At 40.1% G+C, this 14,305-nt stretch overlaps 1 protein-coding gene across 7 annotated transcripts in view; it reads right to left on the reverse strand.

Moving 5' to 3' along the window:
- Nucleotides 1-989: 989 nt before the first annotated feature.
- The window catches only part of PTPRT (protein tyrosine phosphatase receptor type T), a 265,207-nt gene continuing 251,891 nt past the window's right edge, over nt 990-14,305 (reverse strand). For all 7 annotated transcript variants that reach the window (XM_075277527.1, XM_075277525.1, XM_075277524.1 and 4 more), the window contains 4 exons: nt 13,403-13,528; nt 13,164-13,327; nt 3,849-3,984; nt 990-1,801 (listed from right to left, as the gene is read on the reverse strand). In XM_075277527.1, coding sequence (XP_075133628.1) covers nt 1,748-1,801; nt 3,849-3,984; nt 13,164-13,327; nt 13,403-13,528 — 480 coding nt within the window. In that variant the 3' untranslated portion in view covers nt 990-1,747. The remainder of the gene's footprint in view (nt 1,802-3,848; nt 3,985-13,163; nt 13,328-13,402; nt 13,529-14,305) is intronic.

Genomic DNA, 14,305 nt, shown 5'->3' on the forward strand with positions numbered 1-14,305 from the left:
GGTGCGTGCTATTCGAAACTGCCGTTTCGAATACTATTCGCTCATCTCTAATCTGGCCCATAAACCGAGGAGACCCACCGATTACCCTAACCACACTAAGCTGGATTAAATTCCTTAGCACCCGTAACCATCACTATCAAGAATTCACTGTAGGGATGAGGTAGGGGGCCCCGGACAAAAGATTGCACCCGGGCCCACAAGACTTTAGCATTCTAGCATCAAGCTCACCCATGAAAAGCATGTGAGGAGAACTTAAAATTTTCAAGGGAAAAACTTTTCATCCCGCTTTTTTGTCTTGAAAAGTTTACGCTGGTTGTTTTGCCTATTAGTTCCTCCTTTCTTCATCCTTTTTAAGGCAGTATGTTATAGAGCAGGAGGAGCTGAGCAGGTAAAAATTCAGGATGACTTTAATAAGTGTCTCGTATCAGAAATTTAAAGGGGTTGGCCTGGGAGTATTTACTCACTCACCTGGTCCTGGGGATGTTTTTGATGGACCCAGAGGTTCCAGTCACTACATGACCCCTGAGTCATGTGATCGGAGGCTCCCTGGGTCACTCTGCCTTCCTAATCTCACAGGTAATGAATTAAATCTGCTAATGGGACTAGCTTACTATAGTAAAGTAAGTAATATGTGAGATTGGGAAAAAAGGGGGTGGAGCAACCTGGGATGCGAACGTTGCCTCCAATAACCTGATCCGTGGGTCCATGATATTGCCAGAACCCCTTGGTCCATCAAAAGCATCTGCCTAGTCCACCGGACTAGGTAAGTGAATAAATACTCCCTGGACAACCCCTTCAAATGAGTAAAATACGGATTCTATTGAATATTTTCCCATAGACTTATATATCAATTTGCTAAGCTCCTCCTGCTCTATAACATGCCGCCAACAGACTGTACTGCATTCTCCATGTCACAGATTTGCTTAAAGAATACTCCACCATCTTGTAGTTGAAAAACACACAAATACTCATGGCGATACAAACATTACTAAGAAAAAGACATCACAATTTTATTGGACGCTCCATTGCAAGACATTTCTCCAGAATACAAACTGCTTTGCCCCCTCCCAAGAACATTTACAGCAATAAATAAAGACAGGTTCATTATAAAGAGGACAAGACCACATCACCTGTACCTTGGGGGTTGCTGCAAAGAGCAACAGGACACTGCTTATAGAAGGGAGCATTCTCTCATAGTAATGTGTGAACGCGGAGACTTGTCATCTCCGCTAGTGCATCCATCAGAGAGGTGGGTCATGGGTTACTGGTATGATAAGTCACAAATGTCCTTAGAAAATGGCTGGAGTTCTGCATCCGCGTACATGGACATCCTCTAGCTCTGTTTGAGGAATTGAAAACACTTCACTGTCTTTGATTTTTCTTGTCGGAGTTTGTCAGGTCACAGATTGATGTATATAGTGTCTATGTAGTAGAAGAGAACGGGAAAGCGGAGAGGGGATGAAGAGAGACCCCGGAAAAAGAGTAGAGTAGGTTAGTGGTAAATACAGTCAGAAAAAGGCATTGTTCTTTGATGTGCTCTTAAAGATGTTGCTGCTCAGTCTCTCTCTATCCGAATGTGCACTTCATATCAGCGCCGTAGAATCCATACTGTGCAAAGCGTCTGTTCTGATCAGCAACAACCACTGTCCACCCTCCCACCCCATGTAGAAGTCTTCCAAGCCACACAGGGGCTGCATAGGACCCGGTCATCTTCTCACATCTCCCCCTTTTCCCCAGGCTGATAGGATCAGAAGGAATTCAGGTATTCCAAGGCAACTTCATATACATATTTATATTGTTCCTGAAATGTAAAAACAGCAAAGGTTTCAGAAAAGAGGCTCGGGAAGCAAAGACGTATGAGCAACGAATAAGGAACTTGTGTTTAGAGGCTATAGCTTGGCACATGTTCAAACCAGATCTCTGTTCTTCTGGTCTGGCTTATGACAAACAAGAATGGATCCCAAGGAACACCATTCACTATATTGCAGTTCATCTGACATTGCTGGATGAAAAAGTTTTGGATTTCTGATGGACTCCGAATAGAGACTGATACGGATGTGAACATACAGGATAAAAGGTGACCTAGCCTTACAATCTCAGCTGGACCTGCAGATGATCAAATGTATATGTGAGTGTACCAACTTCACTCCCGATGGTAGATATTGGTGATCATAAGGGGTATAATAAGCTGCTGCAAGACTGGTATGCTTAGAGTAGAGTAAGGAAATCTTGTTATTGGCTGACAGCTATTTCTTGCATATGGCGAGCCTAAAGGAATGTTCCCATCCAAAGAGTATCCAGAATTTATGCAGTTTCCACCTATGGAACCTGCACCTATTTCAAGTATGAGAGGTCCATGACCCTGTGCCTTGTCTGGTGAGATGGTCACTGGCTATAGTAACAAGGTAGATGATAAATGTTCAAAGTGTTCTACATTCATTATAATGGGAAAAGTATATCCTGACTGTTTTAGAAGTGACTGGAGAGTTCTCCATTAACTTCCACCAAGATGTGGTGGTCAGCGGTCTCCTCAACAATTTTTATATAGTTGCAGGTCCCAAACATTTATACCATATGATTTCGATATACCATAAAGCTCAGTAATAGAAATGCCCCTTTAAACAGAATCTTCATCAGATCTCAAAAGCCTAATGACATCCATCATCTGATAGGTCCATCATCTGATAGGTCCATCATCTGATAGGTCCATCATCTGATAGGTCCATCATCTGATAGGTTCATCATCTGATAGGTCCATCATCTGATAGGTCCATCATCTGATAGGTACGGTTTCCCTGACATGAAGGGTATAATTTTTTTTCACCTTCCCTGGCCTTCTTGCCAAAAACGTTTAATCTTGGACAACTCTTTTAAGCTTTCAATTCAACATTTTAGCATTTGGATATTCTGTAAGCAGATAGCCCACCTATAAATACAACAATTGAATATCATTGTGTGGTGGAATTTCCAATATGGATAACTGAACCATCAAAAACAGAATCAGAACCATCAACTACTTCTCAGGCCACCAGGACAACCTCTGAGCTCCATTTTAGCTACACTCTTGTTTGTGACTAGAAATGACTGATCCGATTGTCCTCTTCTGGTCCTCCTCCTATCGGCATTGTGACACTTAGTATTTCACAAACATAGGTCTTAACGTTGGCCCAGAATAGGACCGAATGAGAGCACCAGATGTCGCAAGGAGACCCTGAAGAGGTGAGGCACTTCTCCTAGGCCTTCACCTATTATACTCTGTAGTCTAAAGAGGCCCCAGAATATAATAAATTCACTTCCAGGTCTATTTGAAGACCTTTGGACCAGAATCAACTGGAGGGTTGACTCGCCCCAACCCGAAATGGATCTCTGATTGTGATCATGTAGGGTATGAGCACTTTACCAACCCTTCATATGTAATATGTTTCTATATAAACAAGTATATAAGGAGAGATGCAAGATGGATAAAGTTCCAAGAAGTTCAGCAAGACCCTTTGGGATTTAGTTTTCAGAACTGGAAGCCAAGAGATATCATGCTATGTGGGCAGAAAAAGATGGCAGAATATGCAGTAGTTAAACTATGGCTAAATATAAAAGACCAAACATATTCATCTGTGTGGGAGAACATGAGATCACGCGACCAGTGAGAAGATGTAAATATGTTGTATAAAATCTGTACATTTTAGTTAAGTAAATATGGTTGTAGAAACCAACCAGATGCCAACCTCCTTCCTACGCACAGAAGACAACACGACGACAGCTTTGGATGTTTTTGGATTTGGAAGTGTACTAAGACTTACTTTTACTTTTCATTTTTTAATTTATCAGAGAATGTATCTGCGGCCACTCACCAGTGTCTCCACCATGTTTGCCTTGTTATTCCGCAGGGTTTTCACGGTGTGAAACACATCAATAATGTTTTGCTGCTGGATCATCTCACAAACACTACAGATAGCACAGAATGTTCCACTGCGACCTCCTCCATTCCTGAGGGAGAACATAATATGTCTGACACAAAAGCCTTTCACAAGACGTCTGCAATGCCACAGTCGATATTACAAACCCTGTACATATTGGTGCTGGAAAAAAGGCATATTCTGGGCGAGCAAGACTGGGGAAAGAACTTAAAATAATCTATGATATGGCATACACTAAGTTAAAGGGGTTGTAAGACTGACTTTGGTATAGTTTATTGTGGTGCATTAATTGATATGAATCAATGGATTTTATAGTGAACCTGTCAGGTGCTGCCCTATGTGAGAGGAGGGTATGAGAGAAGAGAGAAGCTGAGCTCTGTGATATATAGGGTTATATGATAGAGGGGAGAAGCTGAGCTCTGTGATATATATAGGGTTATGTGATAGAGGAGAGAGAAGCTGAGCTCTGTGATATATATGGTTATATGATAGAGGAGAGAAGCTGAGCTCTATGATATATAGGGTTATATGATAGAGGGGAGAAGCTGAGCTCTGTGATATATAGGGTTATATAATAGAGGAGAGAAGCTGAGCTGTGTGAGATATAGGATTATATGATCGAGGAGAGAAGCTGAGCTCTGTGATATATAGTGTTATATAATAGAGGAGAGAAGCTGAGCTCTGTGATATACAGGTTTATATAATAGAGGAGAGAAGCTGAGCTGTGTGATATATAGGGTTATATGATAGTGGGAGAGAAGCTGAGCTCTGTGATATATAGGGTTATATGATAGTGGGAGAGAAGCTGAGCTCTGTGATATATAGGGTTATATGATGAGAGAGAAGCTGAGCTCTGTGATATATAGGGTTATATGATAGTGGGAGAGAAGCTGAGCTCTGTGATATATAGGGTTATATGATAGAGGAGAGAAGCTGAGCTCTGTGATATATAGGATTATATGATAGAGAAGAGAAGCTGAGCTGTGTGATATATAGGGTTATATGATAGAGAAGAGAAGCTGAGCTCTGTGATATATAGGGTTATATGATAGAGGAGAGAAGCTGAGCTCTGTGATATATAGGATTATATGATGGAGGAGAGAAGCTGAGCTCTGCGATATATAGGGTTATATGATAGAGGAGAGAAGCTGAGCTCTGTGATATATAGGGTTATATGGTAGAGGAGAGAAGCTGAGCTCTGTGATATATAGGGTTATATGATAGAGGAGAGAAGCTGAGCTCTGTGATATATAGGGTTATATGATAGAGGAGAGAAGCTGAGCTCTGTGATATATAGGGTTATATGATAGAGGAGAGAAGCTGAACTCTGTGATATATAGGGTTATATGATAGAGGAGAGAAGCTGAGCTCTGTGATATATAGGATTATATGATAGAGGAGAGAAGCTGAGCTCTGTGATATATAGGGTTATATGATAGAGGAGAGAAGCTGAGCTCTGTGATATATAGAGTTATATGATAGAGGAGAGAAGCTGAGCTCTGGCTTCTTTGGGCACCCCTTATTTTGGGATAAGCTCTACAATGTTAACAAAAATGGTTTAGGGAGCCATTCCACTGGTCAATTTTAATGGCCCCAAATGATTCAAGATATTACAGCTATAATATTGCAAAGAATTAATAGAATGAGTCCAATTTTAGCTTTGAGGCCTCTTCACCTCGGTTTTCCAAAGTGGTGGATGGAATAGAAACCCTTTCTCAGCACCAGCTAATGCCGGGCAATGTGTGGACTGCTAGATTAGTTTAGTAAAATCTGTGGTGGATTCCCATATAATCCCTATTCAGTTTTGGGGTCCGATCGGAATCCACACAGATCTAATTATAGTCTATGGGGTCCGTGTGGTTTTTTAGCTAACCCCTTTTTAATATGTATAGGTTTCCATTTGGGGGGTCCCCAAGCGGATTGCCGGAATGGAATACCGAATGCAGATGTTAACCGGGCCTGAACCTTCCCTTTAACATTGGGTTAATATTTGCTAAGAAAATATTTTTTTATTTCGGTTGAATTATTAGTCTTTCGACATGTGGAAACAATAGTTCCTGTTAGATTGCCTGTAACAACAATCGGTTTATACATTCACTGTGAAGTCTGCCCACTCACTTTCTGCCTGTCATACCCTCTAATGGTCGCTTCTTTGAAGTTTAACATGCGAGGTGATTAAGGTGACCTCAAAGGAACTCTACTAGTGACTAAGAAGCAAGCGGCGGGCACGGGGGGCTAAGGTATTGCCAAGATGCTCTACCTAGATATGCTTAAGCCCTCTTTAGGGATGAAGACACATCTATAGCTACTTTATTCCAGGATTAAATCCATTCTCGCTACCAGTCTTCCGGCACATTGCAGTATGTAAAATAAACAGTATACAAGTACTTATGTCTTTCTTTCCAGTCCATTTAACCTAGTCAAATATAGATGACAAAAAAAGAGAAATTGTGTCCTTGAAATGTGGTTATTATTCTTTTTTCTCTTTGCATTGAACATATTGTATTGTATTTGTTTGAATAAACAGAATTGTTGGATTAAGACAACGCAGATTTCAGTCAACCATTTGTAGTCTTTCTGAAGGCTTACTTGGATAAAATGAATTATATGAAAAAAACAAACTAGGACAAAATAACAAAAGAAATTGCTCTTAAATGTAACGCCAAGAGTTGTCCACTTAACTTAAGAAAAACTTTGCCAGCAAGACATACGGTATAATGCTGCTATAGGGTTATATGATAGAGGAGAGAAGCTGAGCTCTGTGATATATAGGGTTATATGATGGAGGAGAGAAGCTGAGCTCTGTGATATATAGGTTATATGATAGAGGAGAGAAGCTGAGCTCTGTGATATATAGGGTTATATGATAGAGGAGAGAAGCTGAGCACTGTGATATATAGGGTTATATGATAGAGGAGAGAAGCTGAGCTCTGTGATATATAGGGTTATATGATGGAGGAGAGAAGCTGAGCTCTGTGATATATAGGTTATATGATAGAGGAGAGAAGCTGAGCTCTGTGATATATAGGGTTATATGATAGAGGAGAGAAGCTGAGCTCTGTGATATATAGGTTATATGATAGAGGAGAGAAGCTGAGCTCTGTGATATATAGGGTTATATGATAGAGGAGAGAAGCTGAGCTCTGTGATATATAGGGTTATATGATAGAGAGAGAAGCTGAGCTCTGTGATATATAGAGTTATATGATAGAGGAGAGAAGCTGAGCTCTGTGATATATAGGGTTATATGATAGAGGAGAGAAGCTGAGCTCTAGTATATAGGGTTATATGATAGAGGGAGAGAAGCTGAGCGCTGTGATATATAGGGTTATATGATAGGGGGAGAGAAGCTGAGCTCTGTGATATATAGGGTTATATGATAGAGGAGAGAAGCTGAGCTCTGTGATATATAGGGTTATATGATAGAGGAGAGAAGCTGAGCTCTGTGATATATAGGATTATATGATGGAGGAGAGAAGCTGAGCTCTCTGATATATAGGATTATATGATAGAGGAGAGAAGCTGGGCTCTGTGATATATAGGGTTATATGATAGAGGAGAGAAGCTGAGCTCTGTGATATATAGGGTTATATGATAGAGGAGAGAAGCTGAGCTCTGTGATATATAGGGTTATATGATAGAGGGGAGAAGCTGAGCTCTGTGATATATAGGGTTATATGATAGAGGAGAGGAGATGAGCTCTATGATATATAGGGTTATATGATAGAGGAGAGAAGCTGAGCTCTGTGATATATAGGATTATATGATAGAGGAGAGAAGCTGAGCTCTGTGATATATAGGGTTATATGATAGAGGAGAGAAGCTGAGCTCTGTGATATATAGAGTTATATGATAGAGGAGAGAAGCTGAGCTCTGGCTTCTTTGGGCACCCCTTATTTTGGGATAAGCTCTACAATGTTAACAAAAATGGTTTAGGGAGCCATTCCACTGGTCAATTTTAATGGCCCCAAATGATTCAAGATATTACAGCTATAATATTGCAAAGAATTAATAGAATGAGTCCAATTTTAGCTTTGAGGCCTCTTCACCTCGGTTTTCCAAAGTGGTGGATGGAATAGAAACCCTTTCTCAGCACCAGCTAATGCCGGGCAATGTGTGGACTGCTAGATTAGTTTAGTAAAATCTGTGGTGGATTCCCATATAATCCCTATTCAGTTTTGGGGTCCGATCGGAATCCACACAGATCTAATTATAGTCTATGGGGTCCGTGTGGTTTTTTAGCTAACCCCTTTTTAATATGTATAGGTTTCCATTTGGGGGGTCCCCAAGCGGATTGCCGGAATGGAATACCGAATGCAGATGTTAACCGGGCCTGAACCTTCCCTTTAACATTGGGTTAATATTTGCTAAGAAAATATTTTTTTATTTCGGTTGAATTATTAGTCTTTCGACATGTGGAAACAATAGTTCCTGTTAGATTGCCTGTAACAACAATCGGTTTATACATTCACTGTGAAGTCTGCCCACTCACTTTCTGCCTGTCATACCCTCTAATGGTCGCTTCTTTGAAGTTTAACATGCGAGGTGATTAAGGTGACCTCAAAGGAACTCTACTAGTGACTAAGAAGCAAGCGGCGGGCACGGGGGGCTAAGGTATTGCCAAGATGCTCTACCTAGATATGCTTAAGCCCTCTTTAGGGATGAAGACACATCTATAGCTACTTTATTCCAGGATTAAATCCATTCTCGCTACCAGTCTTCCGGCACATTGCAGTATGTAAAATAAACAGTATACAAGTACTTATGTCTTTCTTTCCAGTCCATTTAACCTAGTCAAATATAGATGACAAAAAAAGAGAAATTGTGTCTTTGAAATGTGGTTATTATTCTTTTTTCTCTTTGCATTGAACATATTGTATTGTATTTGTTTGAATAAACAGAATTGTTGGATTAAGACAACGCAGATTTCAGTCAACCATTTGTAGTCTTTCTGAAGGCTTACTTGGATAAAATGAATTATATAAAAAAAACAAACTAGGACAAAATAACAAAAGAAATTGCTCTTAAATGTAACGCCAAGAGTTGTCCACTTAACTTAAGAAAAACTTTGCCAGCAAGACATACGGTATAATGCTGCTATAGGGTTATATGATAGAGGAGAGAAGCTGAGCTCTGTGATATATAGGGTTATATGATGGAGGAGAGAAGCTGAGCTCTGTGATATATAGGTTATATGATAGAGGAGAGAAGCTGAGCTCTGTGATATATAGGGTTATATGATAGAGGAGAGAAGCTGAGCACTGTGATATATAGGGTTATATGATAGAGGAGAGAAGCTGAGCTCTGTGATATATAGGGTTATATGATGGAGGAGAGAAGCTGAGCTCTGTGATATATAGGTTATATGATAGAGGAGAGAAGCTGAGCTCTGTGATATATAGGGTTATATGATAGAGGAGAGAAGCTGAGCTCTGTGATATATAGGTTATATGATAGAGGAGAGAAGCTGAGCTCTGTGATATATAGGGTTATATGATAGAGGAGAGAAGCTGAGCTCTGTGATATATAGGGTTATATGATAGAGAGAGAAGCTGAGCTCTGTGATATATAGAGTTATATGATAGAGGAGAGAAGCTGAGCTCTGTGATATATAGGGTTATATGATAGAGGAGAGAAGCTGAGCTCTAGTATATAGGGTTATATGATAGAGGGAGAGAAGCTGAGCGCTGTGATATATAGGGTTATATGATAGGGGGAGAGAAGCTGAGCTCTGTGATATATAGGGTTATATGATAGAGGAGAGAAGCTGAGCTCTGTGATATATAGGGTTATATGATAGAGGAGAGAAGCTGAGCTCTGTGATATATAGGATTATATGATGGAGGAGAGAAGCTGAGCTCTCTGATATATAGGATTATATGATAGAGGAGAGAAGCTGGGCTCTGTGATATATAGGGTTATATGATAGAGGAGAGAAGCTGAGCTCTGTGATATATAGGGTTATATGATAGAGGAGAGAAGCTGAGCTCTGTGATATATAGGGTTATATGATAGAGGGGAGAAGCTGAGCTCTGTGATATATAGGGTTATATGATAGAGGAGAGGAGATGAGCTCTATGATATATAGGGTTATATGATAGAGGAGAGAAGCTGAGCTCTGTGATATATAGGATTATATGATAGAGGAGAGAAGCTGAGCTCTGTGATATATAGGGTTATATGATAGAGGAGAGAAGCTGAGCTCTGTGATATATAGAGTTATATGATAGAGGAGAGAAGCTGAGCTCTGGCTTCTTTGGGCACCCCTTATTTTGGGATAAGCTCTACAATGTTAACAAAAATGGTTTAGGGAGCCATTCCACTGGTCAATTTTAATGGCCCCAAATGATTCAAGATATTACAGCTATAATATTGCAAAGAATTAATAGAATGAGTCCAATTTTAGCTTTGAGGCCTCTTCACCTCGGTTTTCCAAAGTGGTGGATGGAATAGAAACCCTTTCTCAGCACCAGCTAATGCCGGGCAATGTGTGGACTGCTAGATTAGTTTAGTAAAATCTGTGGTGGATTCCCATATAATCCCTATTCAGTTTTGGGGTCCGATCGGAATCCACACAGATCTAATTATAGTCTATGGGGTCCGTGTGGTTTTTTAGCTAACCCCTTTTTAATATGTATAGGTTTCCATTTGGGGGGTCCCCAAGCGGATTGCCGGAATGGAATACCGAATGCAGATGTTAACCGGGCCTGAACCTTCCCTTTAACATTGGGTTAATATTTGCTAAGAAAATATTTTTTTATTTCGGTTGAATTATTAGTCTTTCGACATGTGGAAACAATAGTTCCTGTTAGATTGCCTGTAACAACAATCGGTTTATACATTCACTGTGAAGTCTGCCCACTCACTTTCTGCCTGTCATACCCTCTAATGGTCGCTTCTTTGAAGTTTAACATGCGAGGTGATTAAGGTGACCTCAAAGGAACTCTACTAGTGACTAAGAAGCAAGCGGCGGGCACGGGGGGCTAAGGTATTGCCAAGATGCTCTACCTAGATATGCTTAAGCCCTCTTTAGGGATGAAGACACATCTATAGCTACTTTATTCCAGGATTAAATCCATTCTCGCTACCAGTCTTCCGGCACATTGCAGTATGTAAAATAAACAGTATACAAGTACTTATGTCTTTCTTTCCAGTCCATTTAACCTAGTCAAATATAGATGACAAAAAAAGAGAAATTGTGTCCTTGAAATGTGGTTATTATTCTTTTTTCTCTTTGCATTGAACATATTGTATTGTATTTGTTTGAATAAACAGAATTGTTGGATTAAGACAACGCAGATTTCAGTCAACCATTTGTAGTCTTTCTGAAGGCTTACTTGGATAAAATGAATTATATAAAAAAAACAAACTAGGACAAAATAACAAAAGAAATTGCTCTTAAATGTAACGCCAAGAGTTGTCCACTTAACTTAAGAAAAACTTTGCCAGCAAGACATACGGTATAATGCTGCTATAGGGTTATATGATAGAGGAGAGAAGCTGAGCTCTGTGATATATAGGGTTATATGATGGAGGAGAGAAGCTGAGCTCTGTGATATATAGGTTATATGATAGAGGAGAGAAGCTGAGCTCTGTGATATATAGGGTTATATGATAGAGGAGAGAAGCTGAGCACTGTGATATATAGGGTTATATGATAGAGGAGAGAAGCTGAGCTCTGTGATATATAGGGTTATATGATGGAGGAGAGAAGCTGAGCTCTGTGATATATAGGTTATATGATAGAGGAGAGAAGCTGAGCTCTGTGATATATAGGGTTATATGATAGAGGAGAGAAGCTGAGCTCTGTGATATATAGGTTATATGATAGAGGAGAGAAGCTGAGCTCTGTGATATATAGGGTTATATGATAGAGGAGAGAAGCTGAGCTCTGTGATATATAGGGTTATATGATAGAGAGAGAAGCTGAGCTCTGTGATATATAGAGTTATATGATAGAGGAGAGAAGCTGAGCTCTGTGATATATAGGGTTATATGATAGAGGAGAGAAGCTGAGCTCTAGTATATAGGGTTATATGATAGAGGGAGAGAAGCTGAGCGCTGTGATATATAGGGTTATATGATAGGGGGAGAGAAGCTGAGCTCTGTGATATATAGGGTTATATGATAGAGGAGAGAAGCTGAGCTCTGTGATATATAGGGTTATATGATAGAGGAGAGAAGCTGAGCTCTGTGATATATAGGATTATATGATGGAGGAGAGAAGCTGAGCTCTCTGATATATAGGATTATATGATAGAGGAGAGAAGCTGGGCTCTGTGATATATAGGGTTATATGATAGAGGAGAGAAGCTGAGCTCTGTGATATATAGGGTTATATGATAGAGGAGAGAAGCTGAGCTCTGTGATATATAGGGTTATATGATAGAGGGGAGAAGCTGAGCTCTGTGATATATAGGGTTATATGATAGAGGAGAGGAGATGAGCTCTATGATATATAGGGTTATATGATAGAGGAGAGAAGCTGAGCTCTGTGATTTATAGGGTTATAAGAGGATTTCTTAGTAAATCTTGACAGAACTCCTAAGACCGACGACACTGATGGAGGCTGAACTATCAATAACTGTGTGTTTATGGGGTCAGCAGGACTCTAATTGTCTTTCCTAGGAGTGCTATTAGGATTTACGGTGTTTTTTTTAGTTAAATCCTGCGCCATATCCTATAAACCTTTATATGAAAGAGCTTAGCTTCTCCTTATCTATAATATCCTATCACATAGGGCAGAAGAAATGACCTGACAAGTTTTCTTTAAGTCTCTATTTTCATGATAAAACTTAAAAATGTGTTCTGTTTTAGTCCATAAAGCGTGATGCCATAAAATTGGTGTTAAGTGTTTCACGTCACAGAGTTCTAGTTGGGTTTGACTGAAGAACACATACGCAGTCCATTGCCACTTTCACTTCCCAGACAGCTTAAATCTTTTATGGACAAGGTGAAAGAGGTTTTCAGTTTCTTAAACATTGGCAGTCTACCCTTAGGCCTGGCCATGAACATTTCATCAATGGGAGTCTCAGGCTAGACTGGTTCAGCACCAAGGACAGCACCGACCGAATATCTGCACAGACTGTACATGTAGTGATCAAGTGTGATAAAAGTACAATGACAGACACAATCCCACTGACAAAGGTTTTTGGGAAGTTCTACATATCTCTGAATATTCTGTAGATTTGGTATGAACATATGATATAACCATGAATCTATCAGAAGTGGAACCAACTCCGTACTTACAGGCAATGTACTACTGTCCTGCCTTCCCTGCCATCATACTGTTCTTGCCACTTCTCCAACCTCTGCACAACCTTTAGTATAGAGCGCTTTGACGGCGGTGTATCTCGGTAGGCCGGCCACCCAATATACTGGAGGTGCTGTACAATGCGATACCCGTCTTGCGGCTGCAATACAGACAATCTCAATTTTCCGTTCAGGGCAAGCATTGTTGCACATCTAACGAAATCACATTTTCTTACCCTTGCCATATTACAGATCCGGAATATCCGGCTAATGGTGTCCTCGTCGATATCTGCTGATACAAATTCCACTTGCACCGGCCCGTAACAACAGGATGTCTTCTCTGGCCAGTATTGGAGGCACAGCTAGGAAAGGAAACTGACACTTAGACAATATTCATCTGAATACAAAGCAAAGCAAGGGCATGCAGAGCCATATAGAAACACGCTGCGAGAAACAAAAACACTGATAGAATAACAAAGAAATTGAAAAATAATAAGATTCAGGGATATAATCAGCAATCATAGAAACAGCCCAACATGCCGAGTAGTATAATCACATAGGGAGAGAAATAACAGTGCCACGAAATGACATGCATAGATGTGGGATGGGCAGCTGTTCATTGAGAGGGGAAATATGTCCCCCGCAGGTACACAAGTAGAAAAGCTAGACTTCAACAAAAAAAACAAGTTTCAGCTAAAGCGGAATCGATTTTTGAAAAAACACTGTCAATCTTCAATTGTCATTCAAATTTTCATTTAGCTTTGTGTTCCTCGTCTAACTGAAGTCTCACCAGATAATTATACTGGGTTATAAACTTACTAAAATGCTTTCCGTTCTATCGCTATACGCCTAATAAAAGAAGGGGGTGAATGGGAGACACTCACGAATGTTAAGCAGGTCATATTCTACCGTAATACCGCCAAACCCAACAATGTCCGCAAGATTAGATGACCATTTAAGGCCACTTTTACTGCAATGATTGAAGTTTGTTGCTCATATCCACTATAGGATCAGAGCAATGGACTTAAAGGGGTATTCCCACCTCACATGCTCATCAGTCTTTACTGCTGTAAAATCTTCTTTCTTCCTGGTTTCTTGCATCATTTGGTGGGTGGGGTTTCACATGCAACCTGCCGTTT

The sequence above is a fragment of the Leptodactylus fuscus genome, chromosome 6 (genome assembly GCF_031893055.1).
Source record: "Leptodactylus fuscus isolate aLepFus1 chromosome 6, aLepFus1.hap2, whole genome shotgun sequence".
NCBI classification, from domain to species: Eukaryota; Metazoa; Chordata; class Amphibia; order Anura; family Leptodactylidae; genus Leptodactylus; species Leptodactylus fuscus.